The 17,063-nt window shown below is 39.9% G+C and overlaps 1 protein-coding gene across 4 annotated transcripts in view; it reads right to left on the reverse strand.

Annotated features, from left to right (window-relative positions):
• The window catches only part of LOC137331439 (endothelin-converting enzyme 2-like), a 183,184-nt gene that overhangs the window by 4,345 nt on the left and 161,776 nt on the right, over positions 1-17,063 (reverse strand). For all 4 annotated transcript variants that reach the window (XM_067995226.1, XM_067995229.1, XM_067995228.1 and 1 more), the window contains exons 11-18: positions 14,022-14,132; positions 13,148-13,246; positions 7,979-8,056; positions 6,356-6,459; positions 4,158-4,268; positions 3,986-4,053; positions 3,086-3,276; positions 985-1,080 (exon numbers count right to left, since the gene is read on the reverse strand). In XM_067995226.1, the coding sequence (XP_067851327.1) occupies positions 985-1,080; positions 3,086-3,276; positions 3,986-4,053; positions 4,158-4,268; positions 6,356-6,459; positions 7,979-8,056; positions 13,148-13,246; positions 14,022-14,132 (858 nt within the window). The remainder of the gene's footprint in view (positions 1-984; positions 1,081-3,085; positions 3,277-3,985; positions 4,054-4,157; positions 4,269-6,355; positions 6,460-7,978; positions 8,057-13,147; positions 13,247-14,021; positions 14,133-17,063) is intronic.

A 17,063-nucleotide genomic window follows, 5' to 3' on the forward strand; every position in this document is an offset into this window, starting at 1 on the left:
GCTCACCTACTAGCACTTCTTCCACTTGGCCGGCCACATTCCCTAGAATTAGGTCCAGTACCGCCCCCTCTCTTGTAGGACTTTCTACATGCTGGCTCAAAAAGCTCTCCTGGATGCACGTTAAGAATTTTGTACCCTCTAAGCCTTTTACACTCTGAGTATCCCAGTTAATATTGGGGAAGTTGAAATCCCCCACTATTATTACCCTATTATTTGCACAATTTTCTGAGATTTGCCTACATATCTGTTCCTCTATCTCCCCCTGACTGTTTGGGGGCCTATAGTACACTCCCATCAAAGTGCTTGCCCCCTTTTTGTTTTTAAGCTCCACCCATATGGCCTCATTAGAGGAACCTGCTAATATATCATCCCTCCTTATGGCAGTAATTGATTCTTTAATTAATATTGCGACCCCCCCTCCTCTTATACCTCCCCCTCTGTCTCGCCTGAAGATTCTGTACCCCGGAATATTGAGCTGCCAGTCTTGCCCCTCCCTCAACCATGTCTCTGTGACAGCAACAATATCATACTCCCATGTGTTTATCAACACCTTCAGTTCATCCACCTTATTCGCAAGACTCCTTGCATTAAAATAGATGCCATCCAGCCTTGCCCTCACATATTTGCCAAAGACTTTGCTAAAGTCCATGTAGACCACGTCTACTGCACAGCCCTCATCTATCTTCTTGGTTACCCCTTCAAAAAACTCAATCAAATTCATGAGACATGATTTTCCTCTCACAAAACCATGCTGACTGTTCCTAATCAGTCCCTGCCTCTCCAAATGCCTGTAGATCCTGTCTCTCAGAATACCCTCCAACAACTTACCCACTACAGATGTCAGGCTTTTTTTAAATAGGGTTTTAAAAAAACAAATGATATTCAATGTGAAGTTTCAAAACACTCAATAATGGTATTTAAATATGGAGAACAAAATAAGGAAAGCAATTTTCTTGCAATTTATTGACGTTTCACAATTCTTACTTGTGCAAACCCTACAAAAAAGAGCTGGTGGTTGGTCAATTCAACAGCAGGCAATATTTTTTCTTCTCCATTCTGTTTCACCCATGTTTTGTAGGCCTGAAATGTATATAGAACATAGTTAAGCTTACAGACTATTTACAAATTATCAAACCACGCTGAGAACATAAAGGTGTGCAGGAATGTAATTATCTAAGAAATAAAAACTAGATCCATACTCGATTCATCATCCCACTCCTCAAAAAACTCATCCTTAACTCATCTCCCTTTCCTCTCCAAGATCCTAAGATGTCTCCTTGCCTCCCAGCTCTGTGCCAATCTCTCCCAAGACTCCCTATATGAATCCTTTCAGTCTGGCTTACAAATCACTATATACCAAGCTGTTGTCCTCATGACCCTTCTTTATGGATCGGAGTTGTTGATTTGCCCCCACCGTCATACCAAGCGGCTTGTCCTTTTCCACTTGTGCTGACTATGATGTATTGCTGGCATCAAGTGGCAGTACAGGGTGCATAACACTGATGTCTTCAAGCGCTGCAATATAACTGGAATTGAGGCCATGATCAAAAAGGTTCAGTTGCACCGGTCTGGACACGTCATTCACACGCCTGATTATAGAATTCTCAAAGCCGTCTTCTACGGTGAGCTGCAGTCCATATATCGTAACAGAGGTGGGCAGATGAAATGCTATAAATTCACATTAAAGGTCACCCTAAAATCCTGCACTATTATCCCTCATACCTGGGAAAACACAGCCACCGACAGACCATGATGGCATCTGCCAGGTCGGTTTGAATGAATTTGAGGCTGCAAAGTTATGAGATCTGGCTGCCAAGTGCCTAGCACGCAAGGCAACTCATCTATCTGCCTTATCTGGCTTTCAATGCAATGTGTGTCCAGGATTGAGCTCTTCTCCCATCAGCGCGCACACACCAACTGAGAATCATCTGTCCACTTGAATGTAGACTCCATCATCATTCTTCTTGAAGGAGAAATCAGTGCATGAACACTGGGAATGGTTGGCCACTTGTAATAGCTCCCACAGCCTCAGCCCTCCTAACCAATTTGAGAAGGAAGCCTTGAAGCCTCTGGAGAGACCGAGAGGATGTGGGAGATGGGGAAGTCAGAGGGCAAGTGGCAGCTGCAGTTCATTGTTACATTCAGCTTCTCTTCCTTCTCATGCAGATGCACCACATATAATGTGACAGTGAACTAGATAATGAAACCCTAATGTTACTCCTGCTGCAAGTCACATGTCAACTTAGTTCCTCAGCAACCCATTCTGATTTCTTCTTGCTCTACTTGTGCTAATCCAGCAGGATCTATCTGCACCTTCAGCTTTAAAGACCTATGGTGTAGAAATTTGTCTTAGCCAGTAGCGATAAACAGGCGGGATCGTATCGGCCGCCGGTTACACACTCTGCTCGATATTCAGTTCTATTGAAGGCGATGGGACTGAATATCGGGCAGGGAGTTTAACAGGCCGCTGATACGATAGAGTCTGAGAAGAATTTCTACCCCAATGTGTTTGCTTTCTTAGCAAGATCAATTTCACCATACTATTAAGAGTTTATTGTTTAGCGTATCGGGTATTTCATTGTTCTTTCTCCCAAAAATCTAGTGCTTCACATTTCTCTGCAATGAACTGCATTTGCCTTCTATCTGGCCATTCCTTTAAGTTGACTGTCTTCTTGTAGTCTCCTGCATTCTTCTTCAGTTTGCTATGTTCCCATATTTGGTATCATTAGCAAACTTCAGTATCGTTCCTCTTGTGCCAATGTTGAAATCAATTATATAAATAGAAAATAAAAACCTCAGCACAGATCCCTGGGACACACACCACATCCTGTCATTCTGATAAACATTGATTTACCCATACTCTTTGCTTTCTGTCTCCCAGCCATCACTCTATCCACGCAGCTACTTTAATTAAACGTGCCCTAATTTTCATAACAGGTGTCTTAGATTGTACTTTATAAAACACCTTTTGAAAATGAATTGTGTGTAAGCAATACTAGATATATTTACAAGGTGTCAATTGTTTCACATTATTAAGCATATATATATATATATATATAGATATAGATATAAATTAACAACCTACATGATATGCAGCTTTGAGGCCACCATTGTCTGCAATGTTTTCACCCAATGTCTGCTTTCCGTTGATATGTTCTCCATTTACTGTGAACTGGTTGTACTGGTTGACCATACATTCAGTTTTGTTCTTAAAAGTTTCAACTGAAGCATTTTGCCACCATGGTCGTAGATTACCATCTTTGTCATATTCTCTGCCTGCACAAGAAAAATTCTTGTAGTATAGAAAAATGTATCAACACTACATGATCATTACAATAAAATACTGTGGCCTAGAAATTCTGTTCTTTTATGGGGTGGAAATCAATGGAATGCCAGGAAATTGGAGCAGAACATAGTTGTGCTAGATTTTGCTCCTTACTCACTATGAGAACGTCTGATGGAGGGGTGGGGAGGGGGCATGTCTTCCATTCAACCCCCCACCTTTGTCCCAACATTATATTTACGGGTGTGCCTGGTGGGAACCCTGGCTCTCTGTCAGTTACACCTCTTGTACAGCCAGCGATAAGTACTTTGCACGAAGCAGGTGTACTTGCCATACAGGGTTGCATGTGGACCCCACAATATGGTATCAAATGCTAATTAATTCTGGATAGATCAACTGTCAATTGAATATGGGGCCCACCTACAAGGGAGTAGCAGCGATGGGTGACTGCTTCATACAAATCTTCCATGAGCCTGGCCTGTGCTATCTTCAATGCAAAGGCATTGCGCTGCTCCAAAATTAGGTAGGTGCATAGTGCCACTACTGGCATAGGCGCCCACCCTTAATACTTAAATAATTCCGTCCCTGGGATTTAGGATGGGGTCACGGCAAGGCCAGATGGGCAGCGGGATTTCATCCCTGCAAAGTTCCAGCGGTGCCATTGTGCTGCTGGAATTTCTGGGCTTGTATCTATTACTGTACCTTGGTCATCAAAGGCATGAGTTAATTCATGACCCATCACCACTCCAATGCCACCAAAGTTCAGAGCCCTGTTGTTAAAAAGAAAATAAATATTGGTTATTTGATCTGATCTTTATGTGATGGATGTTTAATGAAGATATCATGGCACTGAAAAACAAGGGGATGTACTTACTTTGGACTGCTTCTGGCATAGAATGGTGCTTGCAAAATGCCAGCGGGAAAGACTATCTCATTTTTTGTTGGCAGATAATATGCATTTACAGTAGGAGGTGTCATGCTCCACCTATAGTCAAAAGAAAAGCACAGAAGTACTTGAACCGTTGTTAATTCCGGTTTATTAATATGCAATTACCAGTCACTTACGAAGAAGAACTTTATTTATAGATTGCCTAATCACCTCTCTCAGAAATGTCCCAAAGGCTCCAAAGAGAATAAATTACATTAAACATAGAAATATAGAAAATAGAAGCAGGAGTAGGCCATTCGGGCCTTCGAGCCTGCTCCGCCATTCAATATGATCATGGCTGATCCTCTATCTCAATACCATATTCCCACTCTCTCCCCATACCCCTTAATGCCTTTTGTGTCTAGAAATCTATCTAGCTCCTTCTTAAATATATTCAGTGAATTGGCCTCCACAGCCTTCTGTGGTAGAGAATTCCACAGGTTCACCACCCTCTGAGTGAAGAAATTTCTCCTCATCTCAGTCCTAAATGTCCTACCCCGTACCCTGAGACTGTGACCCCTCATTCTGGACCCCCAGCCAGGGGAAACATCCTCCCTGCATCCAGTCTGTCTAGCCCTGTCAGAATTTTATATGTTTCAATGAGATCCCCTCTCATTCTTCCAAACACAAGTGAATACAGGCCGAGTCGACCCAATCTCTCCTCATACGACAGTCCTGCCATCCCAGGAATCTGTCTGGTGAACCTTCGTTGCACTCCCTCTATGGCAAGTATATCCTTTCTTAGGTAAGGAGACCAAAACTGCACACAATACTCCAGGTGTGGTCTCACCAAGGCCCTGTATAACTGCAGTAAGACATCCTTTCTCCTGTACTCAAATCCTCTTGCAATGAAGGCCAACATTCCATTTGCAATTTGCATTGTGCAGTTAGTTATTATTTAGGCAAATTTTATGTCTGTTTCCTTCCTTTAAGGGACGTTTTGACAGATAAACTAATGTAATCAATGGGACTTTCCTTTAATTACAGATAAAAGGATATAAAAATCTATTGTTTTTAGCAACATGTCTTTATTACAATTCACTCTTGGTACGTTCTGAAAAAATATTGCTTGCAGTTCATTTTTCTAATTTTAACTATTTATTCCCATGAGCAAATTCTGTATCAAAACTTATTTATTTATTTCCAGCTCATAAATTTGTTTAAATATTAATGGTAAACTTAGAACATTACTGATATCATAACTGTAAAATTTCACAGAAAACATTCAGCGTTTGAGCTGTTTCAATAAACACAAATACCTTAAACCTTACTTTTATCTGCATCTTGTAAAATGTACACGTACGGACAGATTTTATTAATTTATGCTCCTTGTGTGGTGCTTTATGCACCTGGGAATATATTGGGAACTTGAAGGTGCAGGTCAGTGGGCCCTGCAGTATTTTATGGCCATTAATAGGTACAGAAAATCCTGAAGGGCCCACTGATCTCCACAACTGAATTCTTGATATGTGCTCCCACAGCATATGAATTTGTTAATTCTACTCCCGTAATATTCTTCATAAATAAACAGCACAATCTGTGCTGTAAATTCTATGTAAACATTAACCAGCATATTGAAAGTCCTCAGCAAATTTTAAAATGGGCAATTTTATCAGAACATCTGCTGGAGAGAAAAAAAATCACAGAATTGTACAGCACATGTGGGAGGAGTCCAAAACTAGAGGACATAAATATAAGATAGTCACTAATAAATCCAATAGGGAATTCAGGAGAAACTTCTTTACCCAAAGAGCGATAAGAATGTGGAACTCGCTACCACAAACAGTAATTGATGCAAATATCATAGATGCATTTAAGGGGAAGCTGGATGAGCACACGAGGAAGAAAGGAATAGAAGGATATCCTGATAGGGTTAGATGAAGTAGGGAGGGAGGAGGCTTGTGTGGAGCATAAATGCCGGCACAAACCAGTTGGGCCGAATGGCCTGTTTCTGTGCTGTGGACTCGATGTAACTCGATTTCCATGTTTACATTATTATCCATGCAATTTTGTTAATTAAAACATCATTTAAAAAAAAAGGTTAAAAGCAAAAGGGAATCTATTTTCATGTTATTTTCTCCCTTTTTTATACTTAAAGAAATACTATTTCTAAGTGAGGTGAACAGAAATTTCAGAACACCTACTGATCTCGGTTAGGTGGTTTCCGAAGCTGGTCAGCCATAACCTTGGCTGAAAAGTTGTAGAAATTCAACATATTTTGGAAGAACAAATCCTCTGATACTTCATACTGGTGCAAAAATGGAAAGACGCAAATTATTGGAAGATAATAAGTGAATTTGAAGAACCATGCATACTAAATATAAATGGAACAAACCTTCATTTGTTATTCACCAAATACCATTGACAATTCTTAAACAGTGTGGCAGATAACGTGGTCCCGAGTTGAGCCACTGGGACTGCTGCTCCTCAGGCGCTGCATGCACCTTCGCCCCAGTGTACTGATCTCGCACAATAATGCACAGGTAGATCATTTAAATATTTTTGTGGCACTTCGATGCACTATCGTGTTTGGGGGCTGGAAGGTTAGGCGCTAGCAGTCATGAAGCGCAGCCATTTTAGAAAAAAATGCAGTTAAGGACATTCATCTTCTTTCAGGAATTGGCCATTGGTGGCCAAGTAAAAGCTGAGGTAGTAAGGAAGAGTGGTCCTATAACAAAGAGAAGGCCAACCAGGTCTAAAACTTTATTTTGTTTCTGCAGAACCTCCTCACATAGGCATTCCAGCCACATTATAGGGAGGCCCTTTAATTTGCAACAGATATGGGGGCCTTGAACCTTGTGTACAGTTGATGTGCAGGCTCTTAACTCCTTAAGGGTTTCTCAACTATTTTTCATCGCATCGGACGCAGAGTAGGATTTAGGCCTTCATGCCCAACAATACAGGACCTCGGCAACCGAAGCGCTGAAGTATTATCGGATTCATTGTCCCTTTAAAATGGACAGAAGACTGTGTAACACAACTAAGATCACAATGTTCCTCAACTTTGAAAAAAAGGAACGTAGAAATAAAGGGACTACTTCTGAGACATGAAATAGTATGTTTCACTTTTGTAATAATTTGTACACATAAAGCTTGGTTTACCTGTGGTAGGTAGATGATAATTAAATTTATAGACAACAAGACCAGTACAGTGTAATTCTGGACCTGGGAACAATGTTCTTGTGTATCAATTCAAATGTAGGTGAGTTTAACATGCATAAATATAGATGGATATTCTATGTCACACTGACAAGAGGTATCAAGAAATGTTCACACATGTATATCAATTTCTGGCAGTTTTTAAAAATTGTATATTTAGGTAGTTGTAATTTTAAAAATATCATCAAGTCATAGTTGGTGAAAGCATTCAATTAATGTCATTTTCAAAAAATGTGTTTTTGTCCATGGTTTGAATGATCATTTGCATTTACTAAGTACAATCCATTGTTAACCATCGCACAAGGTAGCAGTAAGTTTTGTATACAATAAGCACAACTGCCCCTTTGTTAACTTCAAATCTTACAGAAACCTTACATTGGCGCCGCCTTTCCTTCCCCATCAGCCAATGACCATTTTGGTTAGTGAGATTAAATTAAACATTCCCAAGGGTCATTAGACTGAGCAACTGTTGCATTATAATGCAGATGTCTTTTTTGGACAGATTCAAAAGTTTTGGACATAGTCTGGTGCAAAGCAAAATGGCAAATAAAACCAACAATAAAAAAATTGGTTCAGTATCTCAATCCTGTTCGGATATGCTTACTCACACCATCATAAACTTCATCCAGCTCCTTTATATCTAAAATGAAATCTGGAAAACCAATCATGTCATAAATGGCATCAGCCTAGCAAAAAAATAAATAAATAAAATGCATTAGTTGAGAAATTGATAACATATAATGAAGTTACCATTTAAAACAAGTTAATACCTGTGCTAAAACTGGATGGATTTCAGATAAACACCTGTATGCTAGTATCAGATGGCTTTATTTCAGGCAAACCATATTGTTTTCGAGAAATAAACAATTATTTCCATTATGCCAGTGGGCATTGTTAGTCATTGCCTTCTATGGTTATATTAGCACCCAAAGGTAAGCCACTACAGTATGTAAGAAACAAGTGACCCATTCCAATTTCATCTGGTAACAGAATAGCTACACTACTGATACAATAAACACTTTATTACGCTTGTAACAGTTTTCACTAAGTCAGACTGACAGACACAAAGGCACTAGCTCATATGACTTCACGGTAGAATAAACATAAGGGTGCATTTTCTCATTGAGCACAGAGGCAGTGGGACCAACATATTGCGAGCTTTGTGCTTGCACGAACAACAAACAATAGACTGGATATTCCCTTATGAAAGATGATTCAGTTTGATTCACATACTCCCAGAATGTTAAAGCTGCATCCCACCTCCCACTTGTGGATGTAAGGCAATGCAGTAGTAGTATATTATTGCCTAAATAACAGCTATGGCTTTACTGCTAGGCATTCCTCAGGTTTTGGAGGGAGAGGAAGATCAGAGGAGACATGTAAGGGAGGTTTGTTACACCACCAGCAATCAGAGACCTGTAAAATGTCACTCATTTATGCCAGACATAGAAAGATTATTTGAATATGTCTGAGGAGGTATGCCTTATGAGACTACGATTCCCAATGAAAACCATGATAGGATTATGCCGTCTACTGCAGCCAGAACTGGAACCCATTTCTAGCACAGGGAATGCAGTATTAGTGGCTATCAAGGTGAATATGGCCTTAAAATTGTTTGCCATGGGGTTCTTCCACACAAGATATGTATTAAATATCCCAACCTGCAATTCACCATAGCAACATGCAGGTAACAGATGCATAGCATGCTGGGGTGAGTGACTTCATTAATATCCCTATGGAAAACAGCCAGCAGCATGAAAGAGCCCTGCACTTTTACCGATGTTGTCTTATCCAAAGTGCAGGGCATTATTGGCTCATGTGGATCCTAGTGCTGTCCACCTTTATGAACACAAAGGGCTTCCATTCCATCGATGTGGAGCTGCATTAAATTCTTTCCTCCACAAGGTTCTTCCAAGCAGCAATAAGTGTTAAATCTCCCAACCTGAAATTCACAGGTGCATCATGCAAGTAACAGATGCCTCGCGTGAGAATCATGGCCATTAATGCTTGCTACCTCTCATGATTCGTTCACTTTGTGATAATTAATGGTGTCACCATTATTTAAAGGGCCGGTAAGACTGGATGGATGGCCACTAAAAGACCACTGCTGCCCTAGCAAATAAATTCTTTGAAAAACACGCGGACAAGAGCTAGAGAGAATATCAACGAGGTACATGCAGCCACTCAGATCTTGGTGGAGTATACTATTGGGATGCTGAAACAAAGGTTTCTATGTTATGGCAGATTGGAGTGTGTATCCAATACAGCCTGGCCAAGGGTTCCAGGTTTGTTGTCGTCTGCTGTGCTTTACACAACTTCACCCTGCCAAGGGGCACTGCCTTGGAGCAGACTGAAGAGGAGAAGTAGACTAAACTAGTGGCAGAAGAGGAGCCTGACCAGGAAGTTGAAGCAATACTTGTACTGCCACCCACAAAGGGGGAAGTGGAGGTTCAGTAACAGAATATCTTGTTTCAATGGTACGCCTTGGAAATGTAGCAAAGATAGTGGTCCTGATCTAAATGCCAGCTGCTACACAGTAAATTTTAATAAATAAATTACAAGAACTTGCACTTATATAGCACATACATAAATGTCCCAAAGTGCTTCATATGGGAGTGGTACACAAGGCTGTACGATGGTGACAGAAGACATGGTTGAAGGAGGAGGCAATGGGAAGGGGGTTAGGAAGAAAATTCCAGAATGTAGGGGCCTGATGGCTAAAGATTCAGTCACCAATGATAAAACAGAGGATGCGTGCTGTGACGCTAGGCTGGAAGAGGTAGGATGGGATGAAACCATTCAACATTTAGAAAATCTAAAAAAATGAGTGGGGTATTTTTTCAGTGAATAGTCAAGGATAAAGTCACTATAGGTATTTATCTTGGAGCATTCTTGTAACTTTCAGCAGGTTCAGTTACAATAGTTCAATAAAAAGGCTAAGCACATGTGTTGTCGCTAATTATTTGGAGAGCCATTTTTAATTGTAGTTTACTTCAAATTGTCTGAAAATTATTTTCTTCAAAATAGATTTACAATTGTACAGTAATCCACTGAATAATGACAAACTACTTTGTTTAAAGTAACAATCTTTTGCAGGTTTAGCATTAGTGTAGTGTTGGGTATAAACAAAATTAGGAATAGTGGGTTTAAATATCTATTGAAGCATCTGACCGTAGCAAGTGTTTATCCTCTCTGCAGTAGTATTAACATTCTAATTTTAATGCATTTTTACACAAATCAAATTGCTGACATCTAAGTGACAAAAAAAAATTATGGTAAATGGAACATTCTGAAATAAACTATGATTACTATACATTTGCTATTTTTTGATGGATTGCTGTTCCTTAGTAAGATTTAAAATCAATTTTCAATTTTAGTGTCTGCAGATAAAAAACAGAACCAATTAGTTTGTTCCTCTTTCAATCCCGCACCCCAGATACATGTAATTGCATTTTCTAGTTGAGAAAGGGGGCAGGCAATGCAGAATGCTAGCCACTGGGAGATACCTGGATTGACTTCTACCAACTTTTGCTCCTGGTGCCTGGCCTCTTCATCATGCCTCCCATGTTGCACAGCAGACATCAGAAATTTGTTATATGAAATTTTGCAAAAATATCCTCATAAATGAGCATAAAAACTAATTAATGATTAGGAAGAAACAAAGCAACCATAACCTCTGTACTGATGAAAACTAAAGTTGCTTTCTATTACCCAGAACACAAATTAGGAGACTGAGTTTACAAAATTGGTTGCAATTATGAATCTTTCCCTAACACTTCAGTGGTAAAGCAAAGCAATAGTTTCCTGCAGTGCCGTGCTCCCATGTTGGTGCATTATTTATTTCTTAGGAATTATGCTATGGCCATCTGTTTAGCTGTGCTAGTAGCAACTTTCTCAAGCTAGTTAAAACGCTGGGGTAATTTACGGCTAGGTTTATGGCCAAGGTGTCCTCAAACATTACTACCATATAGTAAAATAAAGTTGTGTCTCTATCCCAGAGAAAGCAAATGATTTTATAAGTAGACAGGCAAAATATAATTCCCCATAAATACAGCAACAAATGAAAGAAACCTGAATAAACAAATGGAACAACATAATAAAATACAGATTTAAGCAACTTGACAGACAGCATTTTCTCTTACGGTATGGAACATAATGCATCTGCTCATTATAGTTTAATTTTTTTTAAAACTAATGAACTTTTAGGAAAAAAATGGGCTTTTCTCTAAATATTTTGAGGAAACTACATCTACTGCACATGTGTGGTTCTGGAAACTGTAGGATTTGCACACTAGGGACATCAATTATTCAACTACTGGGGCCTACTTTCTTATTAGTCCATGTTTCTTTTCTAGGACTCTGACCCAGGCTCAATGTCCTAGAACTCTTGAGGGACCATTTTGAGGCCTGGGCCTAGTTAACATGCTGCAGGTGGTAAGCAGCGCTCTGATGCAATTTGCCAGATCTGGGAGGGAAGGAGATTGGCACGCACTCACGCTGAGCCAGCAGGCGAGATGGCCCTGTGGGGTCATTACCCATGGCAGCAAAAGGTGCAGCTCATCATTGACAAGCCATCCGTTCACATGATTATTTTCTTTGAAGAGCTCAGGCAGGATGAATGCATCATGCAAACTGCTAGCAAATCCTGCATTAACATGGAGGATTATTTGCATGTTGTCGCACACAATCTGGACATTTAAACAGTGATAGCCCTTTGTGTTCAAGAAGTTGAGGGGGTTAACCATAGGAATTCACAAACGAAGGTGGGTGCCATCTACTGTACCCTACACCTTGGGAAACTCAGTAACACCATAAAACTGGATGGCCCTATCTCACAGCTACCTTTGTATGATATCAAATTGGTTGAATTTCCCAGCTCTCTGGAGATGTGTGCCAATTACGAATACATGCCCTGATGGCACCGTGGCTGATATTGCACAGTTCCCCCGCAGATGCCTGTGGCTGCAACTCTTCATGCAGTAGCTGGCACAGCTTCCCTATTGCCTCTTTGGTGAAGTGCAATTTTCTAACCAACCTCCCCACTAAGGTCTTCATAGGACCTGTGTGGCCTGCAAATTCCTTGGGGAGGGGTAATATCTTGAAGAATGCATCCTCCTCATATTCTGCCTTCCCTTCTTTCCTCCATCCTCTCCTGCTGGTCTACTATCTCTATTATGACAAACAAAGGAATGCCTTTTGGGAATCCCATACCTGGCCCTCAGAACAGCTCACTGTTCAAAAATGTCCTAGGGGTCTCACAGTCCCTCTCAGTCAAAAAGCCAGCGCTATCTAGGTGAAACGTCCAGTAATTTGTTCCTATTTTTATGCATTTAAAACAGCTCCACGGGGACTTGGCAGGCAGATCATGAGGAAGCCCAGGCGATGATCGGGCACTCGGGCAGAAAACGAAGGGGAAATGTCTAGTGCACCAATTCGCAGGCCAATAAATCAGGTTTCACCAATTCTGTGCTATAGAAATGCCAAAAACAGCAAGGAATTTTGGGACCAATGTTTTTGGATATCGCTGGCTCCTAATGCATGGATCTCAGCCAGCAGCACAAGAACAACATCAAAACAGCTTAAGTGTAACGTTCAAAGAAAATAAAAAAAATTTTTCTTCATTCAGGTAAAGAGAACAGTTGGCATGGTGCCATCGCACAAAGTACACAACAGGCCAACATTTTCAATTCTGCAGGTTTCCAATTACAACATACTGGCCATGGATTTCAAACAGTTTGATTTTCTTGGACGGCTGAACAATTTTAAGAAATATGAACCTTTTCCATAGCAGCTTGTCGGGTCTTGTCATCCATCCATGTCAGCTTTTCCAAACCATCTTTAAATGCTGTTCGAATTTCATTAATCATTTCTTCTGCCTGGATGTCAAAAGAGGAAGACAATTAATCAAAGTTATACAACAAGCTAAAACCACATTCATTTTAACAGCTAAGCTCAGTTAACACTGAAACTGAAAATTCAGATGACTTGGACTAAAGCTGGAAGTGTAAATAGTGTAAAGCTATTTGTTTTGACCCGAGTTCACAGTCAGTTTCCAGTTACTGCATCAATTTAAATCCAACTAAATATTGCTGCAATTAATAATTAAAATAGTGTAATCTGTCTCATTCAAATCCTTGGCACCCTTTGGCCCTAGAAGAATGCAGACCCACAGCTGCAGTGTGTTCATCAAGGTTGTAACTAAACACTGTATCGCATGGCAAAAGTATATATATTGAGATATCACATTTAGTTTTGAATAATTTGATTCCCTGGAGCAAAACATGTTTAATAACAATTAATTCAAAGTACTATACTTAAAAAAAAAAATCGGGAGTCACAAGGTGGCATCACTTGTCAATTTGTGTTTGTTGTTCAGAGAAATTAATTCACACAATTTTTACTTTTTGTATTTTCGAGCTGGTCAATAGAAACTGTAAACCTGGAAACAAACACCATTGTTGTTTTAAGGTTATAAACATGTTGCTTGTTCCAGAATGTTAATGAGATTGCTTTGGAGGGATAGTTCTTCTCTGTGCTATATGTAGTAAAATCGTAAATTTGTTTATAAAGAATGTTTATGTTCCATATAATTCATAGACAGAATCTTTGCCCAACGTGTGTTAATTAGGATTGAAACATAAGAACACTTACTATTACTTTGCTGTCTTTGTCAAATGTAACTTTTACAAACAAAGCTCCCAAGGCAAATCCTAGGGTGTCATCTGTGTTTCCAATGCAGGTCTGCCACCGAGGAGTACAGGACTGAAAGAAATCAGGTTTTAGTAATGTAAGTGTTCCTTTAAAGCATTTAATGAGTGTAACCTGAAATGGATTTGAAGTGTTAAATAATATATGAACCGATTCCTAAAAAAAGGAACAGTGCCATTTAGAAGTCATTATAAAACCATGCCAATATCTTCTGATGATAAAGATTTATTAAGATCTGTCTCTCTTTTTGATCCAATTAACTAACGCAGCTTAAATATTTTGTGGTTCCCAAGCAATTCTACAATGCTTTTCATTCTGCCGTTTGTCAGTTTCCCCACTGACATATTTGGCACTGTAAAACTGTTGTGGGCAGGTATCCTGAGGCAGAAATTCCTGTCCAATAATTTTAGCAAAAAATAGGCTAGAAATACTGCTTTTAACACGTTTACTTCTTCACTAAAGCGAGCAAAAACAGGAATTTGAACAGAAAAGTTGCCAGCAGTGACATCAAAGTTCTCCTTCAGCAATATTCAGGTCACCAGAGAGACGTTTCTCACAAAATGGCCTCTAATAGATTGCTTATGTTGTAAACTGCTCAGAGCTAAAGACATGCCAAGAAACACCAACAACAGATTATCTAACAGATATCTAGCATTTAGGATTCATTTTAATTCTGGTTAATTTAGTTCTTCTTACGCATCCTATTGCAAAACAACAGAGGTCACTTAGTGAAGTGAATTTTCACCAAAGGTGTGATGGTACTTTAAGTAGACTTTGTAGTCATAGTTCACATAGCAACTAAACTGCTAACCATGACATATGGCATGAAGATATAGTAAGCCACTTGGTTTAAAACTGAAAAATGGATGTGTTTCTGCTATTTTATCATATTCTGAAATATTGTGGCTACAATTGTTTCTGTGCAGCATCAGGCAAGTGACTCATGGGGCATGATATTTTGACCCCAAGCTGGGAAGGGGATGGGGAGGGGGTCAAATTGCGGACGGGAAACCCTTAAGTACGGGTTTCCCGGATGTCCTTATGATTTTGATGTCTTTTAGTTTTATTTGTCGGTTTGTCATCTGACTGCCGGCTTGATTGACAGGCTGGTCTCAGTCAGACGGGAGACCAGCCAGGGAGAGGACGTCTTCAGATAAGTCTTTGTTTGTATGGTCAGTCACGGGGTGGGGGGTATCGGGATCAGGGATCATCGCGGGGGCCCGCGATCGGGGTCGGAGGTCCTGTTAGGCTCGGGCCTTTTCACCTCCTTTCATGAGACATAAAAGAGAAGGCCTGGGAATCCCAGCACCCCCCCCCGGGGTTGAAATTGAAAACTGTAGATAAATGGAGGCCCGTAGCCTCCTTGAAAGGTTTTAAGGCCCGACCTGCCTCCTGGCAGCTGGAAATGGGCGGGTTGGAGGCGGGTCTGAAATGGTTGAAGTTTTCAATGCCCATCCCCACCCCCCCACACCCCCCCGCCACCAACCCACTCGTTTTTCACTGTTAAAATCAAATGCCCATGGTATCATTATCCAGCAACTTCTCAGAAGCTGTATCAGACATAACATGAAAAGCAGTACTTTATCTCTAGAGAATTAATAAACACTATAACCAGCAGTCAAAACAATTTAACTATTGGAAATGTTTTACATCTTAGAACAAAGAGCGCAATAATAACATGGCGCACTTTGTAGCTTATTTCTCCAAACAGTTTTAGGATGAGAAATAGCTAAATTTACGATGGATTATTTTGAATAGTTTTCAGTTTCAATCGTTAGTCTAATGAACAAGTCAAATTTTTTTAGTTGCATAAATAAACTAATGTTCAATTTAATAACTGACTCGTCAGTCTGTTTCCTGAAGTAGTGTGTGGGTGGTCAATCACTTCCTTCAATATTCTACTTGCATAGATTAGATTTTTGGAGAAAATGGTACATAATTTATGAAGCTTTCTTATTCAGAAAAAAATTGTGTGTACATTTATTTTCTTTTTTCATGGTCAATTCTGATAGTGTTGTCCTGGAAGCTTCTGCACAAAGTGCTGGTTGTGGTGATGTTCGCTGAATGTTAATTTTCCAATTTTTTTTTGAACGCTTGAGTGTGAACAATTACCGACACCGGTTACCATATATATAAAAACGAGACTGCATTCAATTGGATCAAACTGAACCACAACACATTTGAAAAACAAAAAGGAATTTACGGGTTACGGAACCAAGACGGGTAGATGGAGTTAAAGTGCAGATCAGCCATGATCTAACTGAATGTGGAACAGGCTCCAGGAGCTGAATGGTCTACTCGTGTTCCTATGTTGTAAATGTAGTTGTGTGTGTATTAGATACAGAATAATGGTTAGTTGGGGACTACTATGTGCATAGTAGCACAGCCACAAATACACACAGTAACCAAAAAGTAACATCTTACTGCATAAAAATCTCAAATGTATCCTCTGAATATTTTGTAACTGTGTCCATATAAATGGTTATCTTTGTGCAGTATCCTGTTTAGAATGGCACCACTGCAAAGGAAGTTGTTGCTTAAGGTAATACAATAGTTGGTTGGTATCAGAAGTACATTATAGAGTTTCCCCAAAGGGTACATGCACCATTCAGTAATGAGCCACCCAGACCAGGAGGGTCCTAGGTCCAATGCTTGGTTTGTGACTCTCCATCTCAGCCAAGGCAACAGTGGAGGTGCTAATATTAGCCTTGGTATCCACAGGCTTGAGAGTGTAAAAATTGGCCCGATTTCCTGTTCCAGTTCACATTCTAAATGTGTTTATATGTGGATGTTGGGTGTGGACAATATTGGGGTTGCTAATGAAGGCTTCTATAATCGAATAGCCAGCACTCACTGTAAAGGTTCACACGTGGAAATCAGTCACATTTACAAGGTATCTGAGGATGCTGCTACATGTACAATTGCACCTCACATGAATCAAGAAAGGAAGGTCAAGAAGAAAAATCTTGAGAAGAAAAAAATACA

This window comes from Heptranchias perlo, chromosome 13, assembly GCF_035084215.1.
Source record: "Heptranchias perlo isolate sHepPer1 chromosome 13, sHepPer1.hap1, whole genome shotgun sequence".
In the NCBI taxonomy this organism is placed as follows: domain Eukaryota; kingdom Metazoa; phylum Chordata; class Chondrichthyes; order Hexanchiformes; family Hexanchidae; genus Heptranchias; species Heptranchias perlo.